We start from the raw sequence: 20,967 nt of genomic DNA on the forward strand, positions 1-20,967 counted from the left end.
TACTACTTTATTTTCTTCTGGTAATTCCACATATTGAAAGACTAAATACCAGCTGAACTTTTTCCTATCTAGCCTGGTTATATCTGAACTTGGAGATGATGGGAGAGATCTTGTTATGGAGATATTGGACCTGTTCCTCCTGGGTTCTCAGTGTCTCAAATTCAAAGTAAGGGATCTGAAAAAGAAAAAGGAGAGATGTTTGACGTTCCTGAAGAAGACCGAAGTGACAGTATAAACATTCATTCATTTTCCGAACCGCTTATTCCAATTCAGGGTCGTGGGGAAGCTGGAGCCTATCCCAGCTGGCTTTGGGCGACAGGCAGGGTACACCCTGGACAGCTCGCCAGTCCATTGCAGGGCCACACACAGAGAGACGAACAACCACACTCATGCTCACACTCACTCATGCTCAGTGACCAATTAACCTAACATACATGTCTTTGGATGGTGGGAGGAAGCCAGAGTACCTGGAGAGAACCCACACATACATGGGGAGAACATGCAAACTCCACACAGAAAGGCCACTGACCAAACCAGCCAAGGATCGAACCAGCGACCTTCTTGCTGTGAGGCCACAGTGCTAACCACTGCGCCACCGTGCAGCCCCAGTATAAACATGTGATAGGTAAAAGTAAAGCTCCTTTCTAAAAAAGCTTTGTCTGATTAGAGTAAGAAATCTAATGAAAATAGGAGTAGATATAATGAACTTAATCTAAGAAGAAATATTTCTTCAAAATCTTTGAGTTTCTGATATTCATCAGCTTTTATTTTAAATTATTCCTATGAATGTCAAAATCTGAGAATGACAAAAATCCTGAGTTCACAAAAAATCCTAACATGGCTTATGTGCAAAATGAGAATGTTAAAAACATGCCCTTTGTGGCTTTAATGCCAGTGGAAAATCATATCTACAAACAGGCAAGAATATGTAACAGCATCCTAATTTTTAAATAACTTAGATGACTCAGCAGATTAAGATAAAGATATGACGACAGAACTGAGGTCTTCAGTCAGATTTAGTAAAGCCCACCTGCACCACCTCATATCCCATCCTACAGAGATGTCTCCTCTTTGTGACTTCCTTCCCCAATAGGTGCTGTGTGTTGCTGCAGAAACGGTTCTGACCATCCAAAAATAGTGCAATCCTATAGAAGACATGGCAAATTAAAAAAAAAAAAACAAAAAAAAAAAAACCCAAAAAACTGTTAAAACTTACTCACAGTCTGTTGCTACTGTTTAAACAGTGAAGTATCTGGTATTTGTCATGTTTGCCCATATGGCTTAAATCATAAACCTTAACTATGGGGTTCATTTAGTTCCAAAAGAGGTGTGCTTGAAAACAGACAACGGACGTGTCTACATGTTACGAGTGAGTAAACTAGTACCTGGGAGTGAAAACACATATTGCAAGGAGACATTTCTGCACTGTGAGGGAATAACAGCATTTGCAAGAAGAGAATCGCCCTCCTGAGAGCCGACTAGTTCTCCGTAGACACATATGTGACCTAATGTCCTCATGGCAGAGGCCAGCACACTCTCAGCTTTGTCACTGCTTGCTCACCCCAGCTGCTGAGGTTTTTAGACTCCGGAAGTAGAGACTGCGGCTGATGTGTGCCAGTCTGAACACAGATGGGAGCATTATCAACTGTTTTCTATCTTGTTTTTAGTAACTTCTTTCCAGAAATTGTGACTATTTTTTCTCCAACCTATCCATTCCTGGTCCAAGTTCACCACAGCCTCTGTCCATCTTGCTCTTTTTCTCTTCCAGAGCCCGGTATGGAGACAGGGACAGACTGGGACTAAACAACAGCTTTTGACTTAAACCGGTCCACAACAATCTGTGCACAGAAACTCAGTAACATCCTCTTGTCAAAATATTTTAATCCTGGCTTAAGATACTAGACCGTCTAATTTATACCAACGGCGCTGATGTGGACTCGATGTGTTAAGAGCATCATATTGGAGAATTGGTTTCTCTAAATTGTCCCTAGCAGTGAATGTGAGTGTAAATGGTTGTTTGTCTCTGTTTTGGTCCTGTGATGGACTGAGGACCTGTCCAGGTTGTACCCTGCCTCTCACCCAACGATCGCTGGGATAGGCTCCAGCTTCCATGTGACCCTTAATCGTGGCAAGCATTAGGAAAATGGATGGATGAGTGTATATGTGTGCATCTATAAATTGAATGCTCTGCATTTGTTTTATCTTTATTATTAGTTGTTGCCTTTTCATTTTCATATAGTAAAAATATCCTGTTTGGTCCAAGTTTGTTTCTGCATGTCTGATAATTCATTTTAGCCACATATGTGTCCACACTGGACCGATCGGCTCTCATGAGGGTGTTTTCACTCGCAGGTACTAGTTTACTCGATTAAAACATGTACTTGCGTGTTTACCATGCATGTGCTCCATTTTCAAGCGAGTTGTCTGTTTTTAAGCGCAGCCTTTTGGAACTGTATGAACCTCATACTTAACACTAACAACTATAGTCCGCATGTCGAAGGGAATCAGCTTCATCCAACACAATGGCTCTCACCTTTTGTAAGTGTGTTCCCACTGAGGCAGAGGCAAGATTAATCCATTCTCATCTAGGCATATTTCCACATCTGCAATAGAAACAGGAAGGTAAAATATTAAATGTCTATTAGTACAGCAGGAGTAACAAGGACAGTAAAGCTTTGATGAGCTGCTTTTGAAGTAAAATGATGTTAAATGTTCCTATAAAATATATGTCTGAAAATAAAATTCACTGCGAAATGTTAAACTAGAATCGCTACCTCACAGGTTTGTGCTTCCACTAACGGCTGAAGTTGGAGTTTATATTTTAAGACACAACTTTTACCTGTTTGGTTGTAAATGACATCCAAACGGGTGCATTAGTGACAAGAAAGTTTGTCATAATAAGATAAATCCAAAAAACATGTTGCATCACTATCCCCAGTATCTATATCACCTAATTCTTTTCAGTTCATCCAGTGATGCTGTCTGTATTGGGCTCTCTAATATAATAGTGCACTTAATGGGTATTGAGAAGAACAGATCTAAAAGAAGAGGTACCCTCAGGAAGAAAGGAGCAGAATGGAAGTCTGTAGGGTGATCTGATTTCTGAGATGTGAGCAATGAAGTAGCCAGATGATGATTGCATGCATGCAATCGACCACATGTTGTTTCACCTCTTTGATTTTAATTTTACTATTGTTTATATTATTATAGAATAAGTCAACTTTTTGGGAAATTTCTGCCTGATTGAAAATGAAATGAGAGAATGAATGAGAAATTCTTCAACATTTGTCATTTTGTCAGCTATTCCAGTTCTATCATACTTCAACTTTTTTAATGTCATTCAACTTTCAAAACATTCAACTATACCCCAAATATTTCAAATGGATTCTCAATGTTTCTAATTTTAATACTTTTCCAGGATTATTCAGGTACAATTCAGTCAGTTTCAGATATTTTCAAATCATTCAAATTTCACCTTTCAAGCTTTTATACAGTTTTTCAATAATTGAATTTTGTTCAACATTCAAGCAGTCATACTTTCACACAACTGTTATGTTTGAACAAAATGTAAATTTGAGTGAAGAAATGAGCTGCTGTAGCATACAGTCTGCATTATTTTGACCAAAGCACGCCCCAGACATTTTATTTAACTCCTCAGTTAATTGTGTCAGCTTGTAATAAAAAAAAAAAACCACATAAATGTCTCCTTTGGCAGATATCTGGGTTGCTGCAGAGCAACGTTGTTTTGATATGCTAATAATCCATTAGATCTTAAACTCATTATGTCCATTTTTATGACAGCATCATAGTTTGTGTCTATGAACAATAGTAGTATTAAGGCCATGATAACATTTCAAAATTCTGTTTGTTATATATATTTTTTTATTTATATTTTTATTAACTATTTTTTACATCATGCAATTCAATGGGGGGAGGATGGAATATTATCGTCTTATTAAATTTCTATAGACTTAATATTTATTTATGTTAATATCACAACCGAAAATAGAATTTAGTGCTTAAATGCACAGACAAAGTGTAGATGGATCATTTTTTAATACAATTTAGGTAAATGAAAATGTAAAATTTTCTGACAAGACTGTCTATATTTAATATTTTTTAAATTCTTACTATTATAATATTCACACACAAAGAATGATTCTTTTGTCCCTACTTTTCACTAAAAGAAGTACAGTTCCAAAAATATTCTGTAGCAGCAGTGATGTTTTTATGAGATATTTTAATCACAAAATTGTATGAATGTGAGGTCATTGTTAACTTTCATTCATGTGATTACTTTTAGATACAGAAGAGAAAAGACCAAAACATAACAGTATGGCCCACAGCTGACACTGCCACAGTCAGAAAACAATGATAGTGATGTATTGTATCTTAATTCATTGTTACTGCAGTGTGACAGCCTTGCTTTAATAACTATTTTATTTATGTTTATAAGTAGGTACGTGTGGTATGGGTGGCTCCTATTCATCAGAACACCTGGCTTTAGTGCACCTGCGGCATAAAAGCTTTAGGCTTCCTGCATCTCCCTCTCTCCTGCAGCTTGGTTTGTGTTTTCAGACACTGACTTACAACCATTTGACAGCACTGACTTCCACTTGTACACACTGCACATACTGATTTTCTGTTTCAGAATTCTTTAATAAGTATATTTTTGTAGTATTTATGCATGTGTCATGAAGCTGGAGCTTACCGATACTGTATCCAACGGGAGCAAAGATCCTAGTGTAGAAAAATTTCCCACCCAGCAGCTGTTGAAGTGGACCTTTGATCTGTTTGTACAACAAACTCTCCATAGGAGTCTCAAAGACCTGGTCCACAGAGGAAAACTTCTTCACATGGAGGAAGAAGGGCAGTCTGGGACCCTGAATCAAAACATATTACCATTTACACAACTGTGACGTCTCGATGAATTTCAAAAACTGTATTTGTCTGAAGCTCACCCAGTAGTATGTGCACTCTAGTGAGGTAGAGAGATGGAGCTGTGACAGCTGTCCCAGTGTGTTTTTGTCTGGCGGCTCCCCTTGCTCTGTAGGACAGACAAAGATGTCTCATATCAGACATACGGCTATTGCATACATATATTTGTTTGCATAGTACTTAGATACAAAACAAAACAACCAAAAACTGCATTTACTGATTATATACCTTTTGTGGTATTAAATAAGTTATTCATGAGCAGCTCTTATTACTGCATACATACATCTGGAGTGAGACGTTCACCGTGAAACAAACTGTTACTGAATTTTCCTCATACAGGAAATAAGGTGTCACTTCTCCCCTTGTCTCATCAACAAGCCAACCACTGCACATACCTCGCAGCTTCTGCAGGAAGTACGGGCAGAACACTTTGCTGAGGTAGTTGAGTGGAAAGCGTTCCAGGTGGATGCAGGCGTGCAGCAAATCTATGAGCAAGCGAGGCTGGAACTGGGAAAACCTCGCTGACAGTATGCTTTCCAGCTTTTTAAACATTTGGCTTGAACACTAAGGAGCAACAGAGAGGAGAGAATGAAGCCGATTAGCATGTGCCCATTCTTAAAACAGAAAAAAAATGACATAAAATGATGCTTTTTAGCATTTTAGCCCCGGTGCTAAATTAGCCCATGGCTGTGGTAAGATTGTTACAATTGTGCTTACAGGAAAAGAAACACTAACAATAACAATAACATATTGATTTTACAACCCAGGTCAGATGATTGGCAATTAAAATCAAAATCCAGAGAAACTCCAGTTTTTCAGAAATATAAATGAAAATGTGGGAAAAAAAAAAAACAAGTTAATCATGAGTTTTAATGAGAAAAATCAAACTGAAGAGAAACAATCGTTTAACTTGGTTTTCCCAGTTGGGTCTCTGATCGACTCTAAGTTGTGAACTGATCAAGTACAAAACAATAAATAATAAAAATAAAAGGATTGAACTTCCTTCACAAGGGCATCAGAACTTTTTAGTGGACTGTTAGTAAAACTGCAAAGAACAGAGATTTCATCATCTGCTGTACATGACCATTGATAAATTAACTGAATCTGGAGATATATCTGTATGCAAGAAACAAGGAATAAAAAACAAACCAAGACTAATGCTTGTGATCTCCAGGCAAAGCCATTTTAAAACATCTATGTTTCTCTGGAGACAGTCATTACCACTGAAAACCACGGTCTATAAACATAGTTCACTGTGGCATGTTCTATCACAGAGATACCCGAGTATTGGTGATGTTATGGTTGCATGTTTTTACATATGGCAAGAAACCCTTGTAAATATTAACTGAACAGAAAGCTCCTGTTTTGTTTTTTTTACAACTGGCCTCCCTGCAATCCAGCTGCATCAGCTTTTGTAGACATTGTGAAGATAAATGTCACATCAAGGTTGAATGGAAACACGTTTTATTTTCTAAACTACAGCAACAGTTTTCCTCAATTCCCACTTAAAGCCTGTTGCTTAAACTGGTAAAACACATTGTGAACCAGTCCCAACCAGCAAATGTGTTGGTGGCACCAAGTCAGAACAGAAAAAGTAGAAATGTGTTTGGACTTCCATTCAAAATACATTGTGATACCCATTTCCAGGCAAGGATGACGCGCTGTTTTCCATTTAATGTGTAAAGTCAAATTAAATGGCAATATTATGAGATATTTAACCCTCTCACCTGAGGCAAGTAGTTGAGTCTTCCCATGGTGACTACCTGTTTGGTTATCTGAAGATTGGTGTGCCTCTCAGCATTGCACACAAAGTTCTCAGCCACAGCCTCAAAGATTGGCTCAGAGCGGCACCTCATTTGCAGACAGTACTCCATGACAGTACTGATCAGCTCGGGATCACAGTTTCCCATCCTCCCTGATGCATAAATCCAAATTTAGTGAGTCGATTTTCCATTTTTTTATAGCCACAACACAAAGAAATTAGACAAATTTTGAAAAATGGAATTTAATTCGACTAATTACATACATTTGTAACTAAGGCAACTTAAAACAAAAACTAGGTCATGTTAAAAGAGAAATAAGCAAATGTGGATACCAGGCAGGTGTTTTTCCATTGCAACTAGAAGCTCTTCATCATGCTGTCCCAGAATCATTAAGGCAGAGAGGACCTGGGAGATTTCATCATCACTGAAAGCTTTGAAGACCCGAGATGCCCGATGGCTGAGCCGCAGCACCAGGGAAACTGACTGCAGAAAGAAACAGCAATATATCCAAGATATTATCTTTGAAATAGCCAGATGAAGTAAAATTTCATCCTAAAGTTGTGGCTGTTCCTACCTGTCTCTGCTGTAACCTGACCAGGGACTGCAAAATATTGCTGACTTGACTGGAATTCAACCTGTGAACCAGCCTTAGTGTTTGTCTGTGCAAAGCAGACAGCATCAGTGTCTGCTGCTGGCTGGTTGGGTTGTGCAACACAGTCAGCAGGGAGTAGACCTCTGCTGCCTCTCTGGGAGAGACAACATCCTCTTCTAAAACAGTACTGATAGCGTTTATGACCTCTGACACCATGCGGCTCTGGGGGCCCTCCAGGGCGCACGCCACCTTACCCAGGTGGCAGAGCTGCACCACCCCGATGTCCCTGTTGGAGAGTAGCTCCAGACTCTCTTTCACCAGTATGAGGACAGGAGGGCTGTGGGCTTCCAAGCCAAACTCAACACATGCTCCAAGTAAAGTGGCCAGTCCCTCCGCCCTGTCATTGCTGGGAAAGTCTGCCAACTTATAGCACAACTCAGCGATGACATCTTCCTCAAACAGTGACTGAATATTCACAAGGGCTTTGGGTGCTTTGGCATATGGGGTGTATGGAGAGAGATGAGGTGGTGGTCTAGCAGCCTCTTTGTGCTTCATGCGGTATATGGTCAGTTCATTCCCTCTGTTCCCAGGTATCTCATAAGGAGGAGGAGCTGCGCACACAGCACCAGCTGTTGTGATACGCGTTCCTTCGCTTTGGAAACAACGCACATCTGTACCACATGTTTGTTGGGCAATCATGGTTTTGCTGGCAAAATCTACGTTTGCACATCTCCCAGTTGAACTGCACAGACCAAGGCCACGGTGTAGAGGAAAACAGGCGGACGCGTGTTGACAGGCTGCCCTTAGGGACGCTGACAAACACAAGATAGATTTCATGGTTTTGTCCCGAAGATGTCCCTTTCCTGTATCAAAACAGCACAAGACTTTGTTTTAAATGTAAAGAAATATAGCTGTCACACATGACAAAGGCTGGACTAATATAAGGAAAACAGTTGCACACAAGGAAACAAAACGTCAGCTGATTAGAAATATAAATAATCTATAACCTTCTAAACTGGCGATAATGCAAACTCAACTATTATTCTCTGCGCTAATACACCGGGGTTCTTTATTAAGACTATGGACGACTTACCTTCACAGAGAGTCTCTGATCATGTAAGACTGAAGCATATTACATACAAACAACAGACACCGTGCCTTCAGCGTTTTGTAAGAAAGTTGTGTAAGATCACATGTGTTTACATGTGCTGCCCCTCTGTGGCCAAACTAGGTATTACACACTGGATTCACATTATAGTATATACTCATACCACTGCAGACTGATTAAAATAATAATAATAATAATGTGGTTGTGGTTATGGTACTCTGAATATGCTGTACCTACCTGCATCTTTAACTGTGTTACTCTGGGGAAAAAAAAACCTTTATATAAATAAATATGTAAGGCATTTTTGACAAAAATTCTGATTCAGATTAAGACACTTTATTAATCTTAAAAGACCATTTGTTCCTAAGACATTCAGTGTTTCATTGTTGAAATTAATAAAGAATGAACAACATCAAATAATAAAGCACTTCCACAGTCCATCTACAACTTTCCAAATACAGCACATAGGCAAAATGTCTGATTGCAATAGTTACAAGGAAGTTTGCATATTCCCCAAACTGTTGGGAAATCTTCAAGTAGATTTTTTTTTACCCCTTTTTTCTATTATTGAGGTTCTTTGCTCTTCCTTATTATGAAATCAACTTCTCATGAAAACAGTTTCATAACATAAAACAACCATTTTGACCTCACCTTCTCCCACATGGAGATGTAGTTGCGCAGATCTCCACTAGATGGTGGTATAGTCATAAAAACGGCCCTCCATAAAAGTTAACGTTGCCTGAAGATGCAGGTAAGTTTCTATTTGGTATACTTTTAAAGAGGAAGCAGGTTTATTTTTAGTTGTTACTGTGTATTATCTGCACACATGCAGATGTTTTCTTCACTGATTCCACTTGTGTTAATTACTTGGTGTATAACGTATGTCAATCTGTTTCAACAATCAACAATCGCTGACATTCTTCTTCTTTGTTTTTGTTTTATCTGCTTGTCTGTTGAATGTTTGCATGTGAGATGTTGGATTACTGGTAGTGTTTAAAGCTGATCCAAAAGTAATCTGCACCTACTATCTCCAAAACAATCTGTGTATATATGAGTGTGTGTATGTGTGTCTGTTACCCATCTGGCTGGACTTCTCTATCTCTGCAAACAAGCAGCAACACCACAAGCCCTCTGGACATAAGTTGGACCAAGACAAAAGGGCAAAAGGACAAACAGCTTTAAAATGGAAAGCAGGGCAAACTAGATAAGATCAGTTATAATAAAGTTACTGCTCTGCCAGTAATTTTGATGAATCACTGAATACTCACTGCCTGTGTGTCTCCATGTGACGGGAGGTTTTGAGGAAAAGGAAAAAGGTTCTGAAAGGTTCTTTTTTTGGTCATTTTTTGTAAAATATTTAGACAAAAGTTCAATTTTATACCTTTATTTACAATCTTTTAATTACTTTCATCTTCACTGTTTCAACCATTAAGCCTTATAAATTCAAGCAATACTTCTCCTGGCATGGGCCCTTGTTGTCTCTTTTTAATGGTTCGACTCCTCAAACATGCATTGAAAAAAATTATGTACAACGATTTGGTCATAACTAGCAGAAACTGAAAACTGACCATGAACCAGATACCAGCACATATGTTTAATCCAGATGGTAAATAAAAATTAACATGAAAACATGTGTTGGACGATTCAAGTTCATCAGCACATAGTCATTGGTCACTAATTGACGTGGCACATTTGGAGATCTGGTCTACTCTCTTCCCATCTTGCTTTACTGGGTTGGAAATAATAGTAATGTTAACATTTCATGGGGAATTTGGAAAGTATAATTATTTACATGCATACTTTGCTGTGCTGAAACTTGACAGAAGAGTTCAGATTGACTCCACTGTGAGGATTAAATTAACATGTTTAGCTGATCATTTGGACACAATCCAGTTCTGCAGTTTTGATGGAATATGACTGACAGGATTTTCAAATACAGTAGTCAGTATTGTTGTGCCCTCAGCAGTTCTGCTTCTGTTGAAAAAGGCTTACCTAGCGCTAAAGAGCTGATGTTGTAACCTGTAAAAACACAGAATTATAATGGTGCAGATACCGTAAAGCTCTGGCAGCAGTGTTGGCTTGTTTGTCTGCTCCTGAAAATTAAAGGATATAGTCTCCTACTCCTACACATAAGGCTTACAGGTTAGGAAACTGAAAAACAGCTTCTTTTTTGCCAGTGGATACAGCTGTAATGGGTTCCTGTATGTCTGCAGTACAGACATAGTCAGTGCATCAAAATATAAACAGACAGTTGCAAAGACAGTTGCAAAGGTTATGAAGTCATGTTGAAATCTTGAAGCTAGCAATCTGGCTAACACCGCATTGCACCTCTCTTGCTTTTACCAACTCTTAAAGGTGGAGTATGTAAGAGTTTCAATATTTTCAGAATAAATTAACTAATAAAATAACTACAATCATAATTAGATAGTTTTTTGAATGTGTAGGTTCCAGTCTGTCCATGTTTGATGTGTTATGAAATTACAAGTTTAATTAATGACAAATGACAAAAGCACTTATTTTTACTGGTAGGCAAACATTTAAGAAAGGTCTTTGTCATTAATTAAACTTGTAATTTAATAACACATAAAATATGGACAGACTGGAACCTACATGTTTAAAAAAACTATTTTATTATGATTGTAGTTATTTTTTTAGTTAATTTATTTAGAAAATATTGAAAATCTTACATACTCCACCTTTAAGGTATAGATGTGTTTTTTGACTGCTACCTACTCCACTATTTTAAAGTGATAGTCTGTTTAAACAAAAATCGGATTTAAGGACTTAGTGAAATGTGACTGGATTGAATTCAAACATCTTAGCCCTAAGCTAACTGTGTGTCTGTGTGACTTCTCTGCTAGTTCATCGCAACTTATGACTCCTTTGACCTTGTCATTCACATTATGCAAGTGAGTAGCTCTGCTTGCTTCACTTACTTTGTAACATGCATGAAGAATAATTCTTGAATGTTACCTGTTTTTTTTTTTTTTTTACATCATATATACATATATGATTCATTACATCTCTGTCTTAACCCTGTAACCCTTAACAGACAGAAAGCTGCTTAGCAATAAGGGCAGCTTTAACTTATTCACAGCAAAGGTCAAACAATATGAGATCACCCTTCACCAGAATGCCCTAAAAGTCAACACTGCACTCCATCAATGTACCACTTAAAGGGACATTGTGTAAGAATTATTCCCATCTTATGTTGAAATTGTGTATTGCAAATGAATAATGCATTCTAATGCGTCATGCTTCTAAATGTCTAATGCTACAATGCTAGCCCCCATGTATCAAAAAGCCTTGGCAACACTTCAACAAGTACTCTCCATGCTGTGTATTTGTGCTGCTCAGCCGCTGAACTGGGTTAATTCACTGTGCTGATTGGAATAACCTGGTTTAGTGCACGAGCAGAACAAATTAATAGCATGGAGCTGAAAACATAATCCAACCTCTGTTATCCAGTAAGTACACACATAACAACACAAACACTACATGTACAATGAAATCCAGTTATACTCCTTTGATGGGACTTTAAGTTTATGTGGTTTCAGTAGCTTTTATAGTAACAATAAACGGCAACTTTCAGTCGGGGTAAAGCCGGACTAAAAAGCTGGTGCGAAGGCATTATAAGCTGGCATTTACTGTGAGAAAAAGCCAGTGTTTACAACGACTTTAAAAGCTACTGAAACCACGTCAACATACAGTTCTTTCTCAGTGAGGTTGGTGTATTTTAGCAGGAACTGCTATTATTCTGCCCACGGTGACGAGCAACACCGCCTAACAAAACTGAATGAAGAAAGATAACATGAATATGGGCGCTACAGTTGATTTGTCGATGAGAAATCTAGCAACTTCAGCGTCACTTTTAAAATATTTTTCCATCTTGAACTCTTTCTACCTGGGGAATGCTAGCCCGTTCTCCTTTTTTAGATCCTCCAGTCACACTGCCTTTTGAGTGCCTTTTTACTTTCTATGCGATGGTGAAAACGGTTCCTGCTCTGTTAATGGAAATGCACTGCTGGGGTAGAAAGCATCTCTTGCTGATCTTCTTTTTCAGTGTCTTACTGTGTGGACTTACAGGGTAAACACGTTCTTATTCTATGTTGGTGCTATTTGTCCCTTACTGGTGGCTGTAGTTTCAAGATGGCAGACTATCATGGCGTTACACCACCACCTTACCTGCTGTATAAACAAATTTAAAATTTGCGAATGAGATTGAGACAGATTTTTAGTAGAGGTTATAAGACACCAATGGTAGCATATATATAAAAGAAGATATCAATTATCTTTTTAAACAAAAGAGAATGTACACAATGTCCCTTTGGAGCCTATCACAGCAGCTAGTAGGGGAGAGGTAGGATACACCCACCCTGGACAAGTCAAAAAACAAAACATTAAATATTTTTCTATCGAGCTATACTGCCACTGATGGTGAAAAGCACAACCGCACTGGCAATTATTAAAGTAACTTCAGGTATGTGATGTAGGTGGAGGAATAGCGATTCAGGGAAAAATGCAAGATGAGACTTACACCAATGGGATGAAGTAGGTGGAGACATGTGTAAAAGTTAATGTTTTTCCTCATATATGTTGTACATTAAGTTGACACTTTAAAAATGTTTTTTTTTTTGTACTTTAGCTGTGCATAAAAATAATAACCACAGCCCCTCAACTTTTCTGTGATATGCTGTAGTCTGTTCGGTCACTAATGTCTGATTTTCTTCACTGAATTAATCACTTTGTTTTGACGCTAAAAAGCCAACAGCACATCAAGGGCTACAACTTTGTTGGACTATTTCTGCTTCATAGAAATCTATGAGTTGCTTGACTGGCTCCAAGTTTGGTTTCACTTTTGGTTTTGTTTTAACAGTGTAGCTGTCAAAATTGATCTTATTTACACAGTATTGTTAGGAAAAAAAAGTATAGATCTGGAAACAACCACATTTCCACAAGTTTCACAGTTGCAGAAAATAGTGTGTATGACCTAAATAGTACATGCGTGCTTTCTTATTTTCCATCCTTGTCTTGGCAATGTAATGATATTCTCTTTAATGCCTTATCTCCCTTAATTTACTAAATAATTTTGTTAGCATGCAGTGTTTTTGTCAGCACTCACAGGTCATCTCTTCACAGTTATCAGCAGCAAAATACACCCTTTTTGCAGAAAAGCATCTCACCTGTGCAAAAGGTGAGATGCTTTTACCAACCACACAACCACAATGCACACAGTGTTTCCATATCATGCTGGACTTTTCCTAAAGGTTTGTTTTTAGTGACTTAAAATTCCCTTCACCTGTAAAAAAAAAACAGTCCTAAAGCCTTTGAAAGTGCAACAATTATACAGATATACTGTATTTGTCAGAGGGTAGCAACAGACTTTATAATAATTTGATTAGACACAGTTTGTTAACGAAGCTGAAAAAATATGCAGTTCTATTTAGTTTTTCCTTTCCTTATGTGTAGCTGAAGTTGTGTTGTACTTCTAGCGCTGTGCACTATTTCATATTTTACTGCCAGAGTAAATGTCATCTCAGCTTGCTAGTTGGTGTATACTAACAAGAATACAGACACAAAAACATGTTTTTATGACACAGTTTTACTTCATGTGAGTTTTCCTCTTTTATTTTCAGGTAGTTTCCTGGTCAGTGAATTAAACCTTAATGGTGTGTTTTGTCTGGCTTTGTATGGCTCATCTTATTGATGAAGCAGAAATGTTTTTTAAACAGTATACATATATGGGCTATTTGAATATTTTAGTGTCTTGGTCAATTTTATTGATGATTTAATATGCATTTACATACTTTGCAAATTAAAATTGATTACATCGATTTGTTAGGTGCTTTCACCATGTCACTTTACTGGTGAGCATAATAAATTCAAGCACAGAGGAGAGATCTAAGCTTACACATCTTCAACCCCAGTCAAACCTTACAATGGTTCTTATGTTGTAAATGCAGTCTGCTTCAATGCAACTCCTATGTTTTTCCAAAGCAGCTCATTAAAAGGCCAAAAGGAAAGTCTGTAAAATAGTTGATCACAAGGCTGTGATTACTAAAGACAGAAATATGCTTGTTAATATTTGAAAAGGTAGACTGGAAAAGAGCATCAGACTCTTAACCTTCTCTATCCATGGTGTCCATAGCCTGAACAAATGTTGCAGCAAGTAGAACAACTGAACCATCAAAAGAGGAAGCAAGGCCTGGGGGCCTATGAAGCTGAGATAGCTGGGACTGTTTCACACAAAGTTTACTTCTAGTAGGTGTTAGGACTCCAAGAGTGGAATGTATGAGATGGGCTCAAACTAAAGCAAGTCTGTCAAAAGGTACGATCCAAAAACAAGTGACCAACTATGACTGGGTCGCATGGTTAACAAGAGGGGAATTTATAGAAAGAGAAGTATATATTTGTGTTACACCAGATGACAAATCTCTTGCTTTAGATAGAGCCAGGGTTTACCTTTGTTACTTGCTGTAACAAGAACATAATTTTGCTCAGTTCCTTCCTCTCTGAAAACAGACTTTCTGTTTCTGGACATGTAAAATCATGTGGCAGCAGGAGGTATTAATATTTTATACTACAACCTTTCTCTCACACTCTCAGTGTGTGTGTCTTTGTGTGCGTGTGCCAGTTATAAAGGAATTTCTTGAACATGCCTTTCTCCTGGGGATTCCAGAGATGACTGTGGTTTATTTTAAAAAGGTTAGGGCCATCATGTGTTTCTGATTTAGATCTAATTCAAGCTGTCAAATAAAATATTAGCCCCAATGGGATTTCTAATCATTTTTGATCATAATCGCCCGGGAATGTGTTTTGTGGACTTGCAGCTAGGGTAAGGCATTTTTCTGTAGAAAAATGGAAGGGCACATGTGTGGCACAGAGAAAGAAAAAATAATAGGAGGAAAAAGAGGGTGAAAGAGAATCACATCCAGAGATAGGTGGTGCATTCTGGCAGCCCGTAGGAATCTGTTTCACGCCTAGATAAAACCAGTGTCAGAGTGGGAATGTGTGTGTGTGTAGCGTGAGTATGATAGGTGTGGCAGGACAGGGGTTAGGTCTGTTAGCTTTTCCTAGGTGGAGGAGGGTTGGAGGGGAACACTTCATAATCCAGACCAATGCTTTAAAGCTTATTTAATGACAGACCAAATGAGAGATCACAAGTTCTCGCATGTCATTGTTTGATTGCTGTGCTTTGTATGTTTGTTTGTTTTTTTTATTCACTCCGAATATTGTCCCACTACAGTTTATGGTATTATTTAGAATCAAAGTTCTAAATAATGGGATTTTAAAAAGCAACACAGTGATCAGGTTAGACGTAAAAACAGATTAGATGCAGAGATATAGACCTCTGAGTCCTTCTGAGCTATTTAGAGAAGGTTCCCTGTAATGTATTCAGACACTGTGGTACTCTGTGCATTAAGATACAAATGCAAGTGCCAAATTTGATAACAACCAAGGTAGGGGTTTCCAAACATTTTACTATTAAGTTAAAAAAAAACTAAATACACAAAACCACATGACCGTAACACTTATACCCTGAACCTTTTTTAGCACTCGGTATGAGTGTCTTTTTAAAGGTTAATTTGTAGATGGACATCTCCATTGCCACCTGCATAGCAGAGATAGGTACAAAAGTCATTAGAACTTTCTAAATGTTTCACTCATTATTATGTGTCTTGCTTTTTTTTTTTTTTTTACAGTTTTGACCCCTCAGTATGCAGTGAATGCTGCACTATGCAGCATGCTGTTTATAACCTTGTAGAATCTCATATTTTTATGTGCTGCAATACCAGACAGAAAGAGGAGGAATACATTTGATAGCTAAGTCTGCTATCAATGCTATTGTTGTTGATTTCTGCCTTAAATGAGAGCGTCACCTACAGTCCCTGACATGTGAGGTCCTAGACTGAAAGACCAACCTAAGCTGTGTTGGACTTTTCAGCTAATTTTCTCGCACTGTGTGGAGCTGATGAGTTGAAATGCAAGAGCTACAATGATAAGCTAGCACAAGGTTGACATGTCAAAGAGAACACAGATCATCAATATTCAGTTTTCAGGCAAATTCAATTCAAAATCTACTGAATTTGGACCATAAATATTATAACATTTGTTACTCATTTAACTAGTTATCTAACAGGTCAGATAAATAGTCAAGGAAAGGAACAAGGAGGGGTGTATTTCTTCTTGATAACTGCTCTTTAGTTCAAATATTTTGATCAAAATTACCCCAAGATTAGTCCTGACTCTTGCATGTGCATAACAGGGCATACAAAATCAGCTTGATTGCAGAGTGGGTCACGGGCAGGACAAGATTAGTATATTCATAGAAACTCATTGACTGAATGAGTAAAAAGGTGCAGTCATAATCAAGCCATTTTGAAATAAACTATTTTGTTTCAAATTGATGGGCTTAGTAGACTGATAATGGCAGGAGTGGGACTTCAAGTTCAACAAGTATGATTTCTTTCCAAATACCCCCATCAGTGTCTGACAATGTGGCGTGGGCTGTGTTGAGAGCTTTCCTTATGCCATTGGTGAATCCCAGCTCTACCATCACCATTCTTTTGTTCTTCAAGAACAAAATATCTCTTAGGACAAAACCCACATGATAGGCTTAATGTAATGACTAAAAAATGCACTGTTGGCAGCTCTTAGTGAAGCTCCCATATCTATCAGGGCGTTCTCTTTTTCAGGGCTGACCTAAGTCTCCACAGATGTATTATACATGCTGGAGGGACATGTCGCATATCTCTGCTCTGAGCTATGTGATTTAGATGAAACAGTGGGGGAGTAAACAAGGAAGGGGACTCCAGTCCAGGGTACAAGGAGAAGCTGAGTGATACACCAACTTAAGCTTAAGAAACCTGGTTACTGCTCCTGTACTGGTGAGCATCTGCTCTGCTAACATGTCTTTGAGAAGGACACACTTGTTGCTGCAAAACTAACAGAAGAGGACTGAGAGAAATACTGATGGCCCATTAACCACAAATACCTTCCACCTCAAGGTTTACCATATGTTGCAGCATTGATGTAGAACTAAACTAAAACACCCGTCTTCAGTCACCCTGCATTAAACTGGTAGTTCACCAGTTCACCACATTTTTTCTGCTTTTAAAATAAGATGTTTGCTTAGTGCATCCAATACATAGCATCAAAGTACTGTAACAGTTATGAGTTATTTTGAAGACATCAGTATATCTCAGTAACCATGTTGGGCTGCTCCTTGCAGACAAGACTTTGGCCATGTTCAAGCCACAGATTTTAAAGCTCAAATCCAATCTGATACCGAAATCAGTTTTTTTTTTTGCGTGGTCGTTTACAATAATTTCTCTCTGACCTTTATCACACACAAGTGTGAAAGTAATGTAATGCTGAAGTGACACAGATGCACAGAGAAAAACACTATATCACAGGCAGCATCCAGTATTTAGTAAATATGGATGCTATACTCTGTGTGTACTACAAACAATTTATGATCTAACATTGTTACATCCACTTTTTACATTTGATCTTACTGTGTCCCACCTCTTCCGGCAGATTCTGACATCTACTTAACCATTGTGATGTAAATGTCAAATAAAATTAAATGCAACATGACTGTGTAGACCAAAGTGGCTTAACACAGTTGGGATATGCATCTGAGGACCACGCGTGAAAGTGGCCTGGGTCAGATTTTAAAAAATTTGATTTTTGTCATTCAGACTGCGATTCAAAAATCTGGACAAAAAGTTGGAACTGAGATGGAGTCTGAACGTAGCCTTGTAGTGCTAAAGATCATGCACAATGTGAAAGTATGAGGAATGTACAACAAGTAATGGATTAGTTGAAATGGCACACAAAATTGACTGTTTTTGTTTGGATAAGTCCCATTCTACTGTCATGATACTGTTTACAGCACTGTATTACATGTACAGTAAGTTTAGCTAGAGAAGGACAGAGACAGAGAGACAGAGAGAGAAAGAGAGAGAGAGAGCAAGTCAGCTGGTTAGATGCACATTACAGGTTGAAGTCAGAGTGGGGGCACCATGAACAGAAAATGTTGCCTAGACAAACTACCTGTTTAGAAGTGAATGAAGTTTATGCTACTTACCTTTAGCAACAAACACTACACAGTTCCTCTAGTTGCAACCGAGTCCCATGTCTGCTTCACCCCTGCTGAGTAAAGGGAACTCAGTTTAGAGGCAGAAGCAGAAAAGTTAAACTGCTGCTTCTGTTGGAGTTTTCACTCATAGAGGAGGCAACAGACCAGAGCTCACAGATGCTAAACCGTCAAAGAAATGTTGCGCTCAGGATAAAAAAATACCAGTCAGAAAGATGAGGCTGGTTTTGTTGTAGCTGAACCTTCCTGCGGGTGGAGTGTTTAGCTCACCTAGTGTAGCAGCTGCCTTAAAAAACACAGCCAGCCCAGGTTCAATTCCTGACCTAATTTTTCTTCTGCCTGCTGAACAACAAAGGACATGAAAGCCTCCTGAATGTTAAAAGTATAACAAAGTAAAACTCTAATGTAGGGAACATAGACATTATACAAATAACATCTCACACGTTACAGTTTCCCTGTAAAGATGTTTCTTTCATTTCATTATTGTTGATTTTCTGATGATGTCACAACTAATCGACATCAATTTTGACAGCCCTTTTTGTCGACTTTAAAAATCACCTAAAATGCCCATCCCTTGTCTACTGTATGTGGGCCATCTGGTTAGGGGCTGTGTAGTGTCTCCTCCCAGCAGGCAACTAAAGCTGAGCCAGGACCCCAGGCTCAACACCCTGCCGGACTTTGAAATCAGATCTTTATTGTCCATAAAGCCTCAGCCAAGTATGAAGAATCAGCCCTCCCTAAAAAAACACACTCACCCAGCAGTGAGGGGGACAAGATGAGAGAGAAAATACAGAGGAGAAGAGAGGGCAAGGTGGTTGAGAGGAAACAGCCAGTATAGTAAAGTATACAATTGTCAAGCTCTTGTTCACAGCTGTGCTGCAGTTATTTATGGCTCATTGAGAGATAATTCAATTTTCATAACTTTCTAATTTTGTTGCAGTTGGTCCCAGGTCACATATCAATACAGTGCCTTCCATAGAGTTAAGCTTTGTTGGCTAAAACGTCACAGTTTGTTCTGTTGTCACCAACTATTTGCTTTATTTTGACCATATGAGAGACAGTAGCTACTAGAGCTTCATTAAAATCCACTTATGAGCAAACTTGAACCAAATAGTGATGAGATCAACACGTTAAAAACAAAACAAAAAAAAAAAACATACCTGCAATCAGCCAGATGCAAAAAGAAATATATTCTTTCAATTTAAATCTCCTATAAATCACAGCAGGTCATATTACACCCAGCCTTTCTTTAGTCCTCTCAAACGTAGACAAAATGCATCAGAATTGTGTAAAAATGTAATTATACATCAATGTTAAATACTGTGTAAAACAGTTTAATGCATTATACTTATACTCTCGTTTCTTTATAATAATGCATTGCTTCATTGAGGTTTGTAAACGGTTATCTTTGCACAGCTCTCTGAAAGTCCCACAATGGCATTTCAACCAGGTGGACATCTGGACTTTGACTGGACCATTACAACACCTTGATTCATAACTTTTTCAGCCATGGGATTATTGTCCTTCTGCATGATCCAGTTTCATCCAGACTTCAGCTGTTTGACAGATGGCCTCATGTTTGACTCTGGAATACTTTGTCAAACCGAGGGGTTCCTGCTCAACTCAATGACTGCAAGGTGCACAAGTCATGTGGCTAAGTCATTTCGACTAACAAGCCTAAATCATCATTGCTCTACCACCGTACTTCAATCAAATCAAATCAAATCAAAGATACTTTATTCATCCCCGAGGGGAAATTCAAAGTTCAAGCCAGCTCGTCCAATGTGACAGATGTAACTTTACACAGCTAAGCTGATACTGCAGTGTTTGTTTTAGAGTGGTGGTCTCAAACTCACATCCTTGAGGGCCGCAATCCAGCAGATTTTTGTTGTTTCCCCGGTCCAACACACCAGAATGAAATTAATGGGTCATTGTAAAGAAGTTGACTAAAAGCCATTTGATTCTAATTATTTTGATTCAGGTGTGTTGCAACAGGAAAACAGCAACAACCTGCCATATGGCAGCCCTTGAGGATGGGAGTGTGAGACCCCCATTCTAGAGAGAAGAGGTATTCTCCTTCATTCTTTCCAAACAAATGACACTTCTTCAGTTCTTTTTGTAATAGCACCGTAATGAGATTTACATTTAAAAAGTTAAGTGAGGCCTGTAGAGTCTAAGATATGGCTGAGATGTTGTAAGTTTGCGGATTCCCTGAACACTGCTCACTGTGTGAAACCCCCACTACTGAAAAAATAGTGGCAAATAATCTGTTCTGTATTATCAGTGTTTTAATGTTTTCCAATCGTGAATTTTCTCTCACCGTAGAATGATGATGAACTTGTTAGGAAATGGTCCTACAGCCCTTCCAACAATGAAACGCAGCAACTCTTGCATGTCCCAGCACAACAGACTGCTATAACTAGTACTTTAATAGATGGTCCCACACTTGTTGATAGTCGACTAA

General features: G+C 38.4%; 1 protein-coding gene across 1 annotated transcript; it reads right to left on the minus strand.

The window, feature by feature from the left end:
• On the minus strand, positions 1 to 8,470 carry LOC306766665 (FAST kinase domain-containing protein 3, mitochondrial-like). Its single transcript, XM_079254476.1, has 10 exons — positions 8,387 to 8,470; positions 7,276 to 8,156; positions 7,034 to 7,184; positions 6,666 to 6,853; positions 5,334 to 5,502; positions 4,962 to 5,047; positions 4,712 to 4,883; positions 2,534 to 2,603; positions 1,031 to 1,145; positions 1 to 175 (listed from the first exon to the last, which is right to left on the minus strand). Exons 2-10 carry the CDS (start codon positions 8,128 to 8,130, stop codon positions 65 to 67), a joined length of 1,917 nt encoding a protein of 638 aa, XP_079110602.1. The 5' UTR covers positions 8,131 to 8,156; positions 8,387 to 8,470; the 3' UTR covers positions 1 to 64.
• Between the last annotated feature and the right edge of the window lie 12,497 nt (positions 8,471 to 20,967).

Source organism: Telmatherina bonti (assembly GCF_933228915.1).
Source record: "Telmatherina bonti genome assembly, chromosome: 15".
Taxonomy (NCBI): Eukaryota; Metazoa; Chordata; class Actinopteri; order Atheriniformes; family Telmatherinidae; genus Telmatherina; species Telmatherina bonti.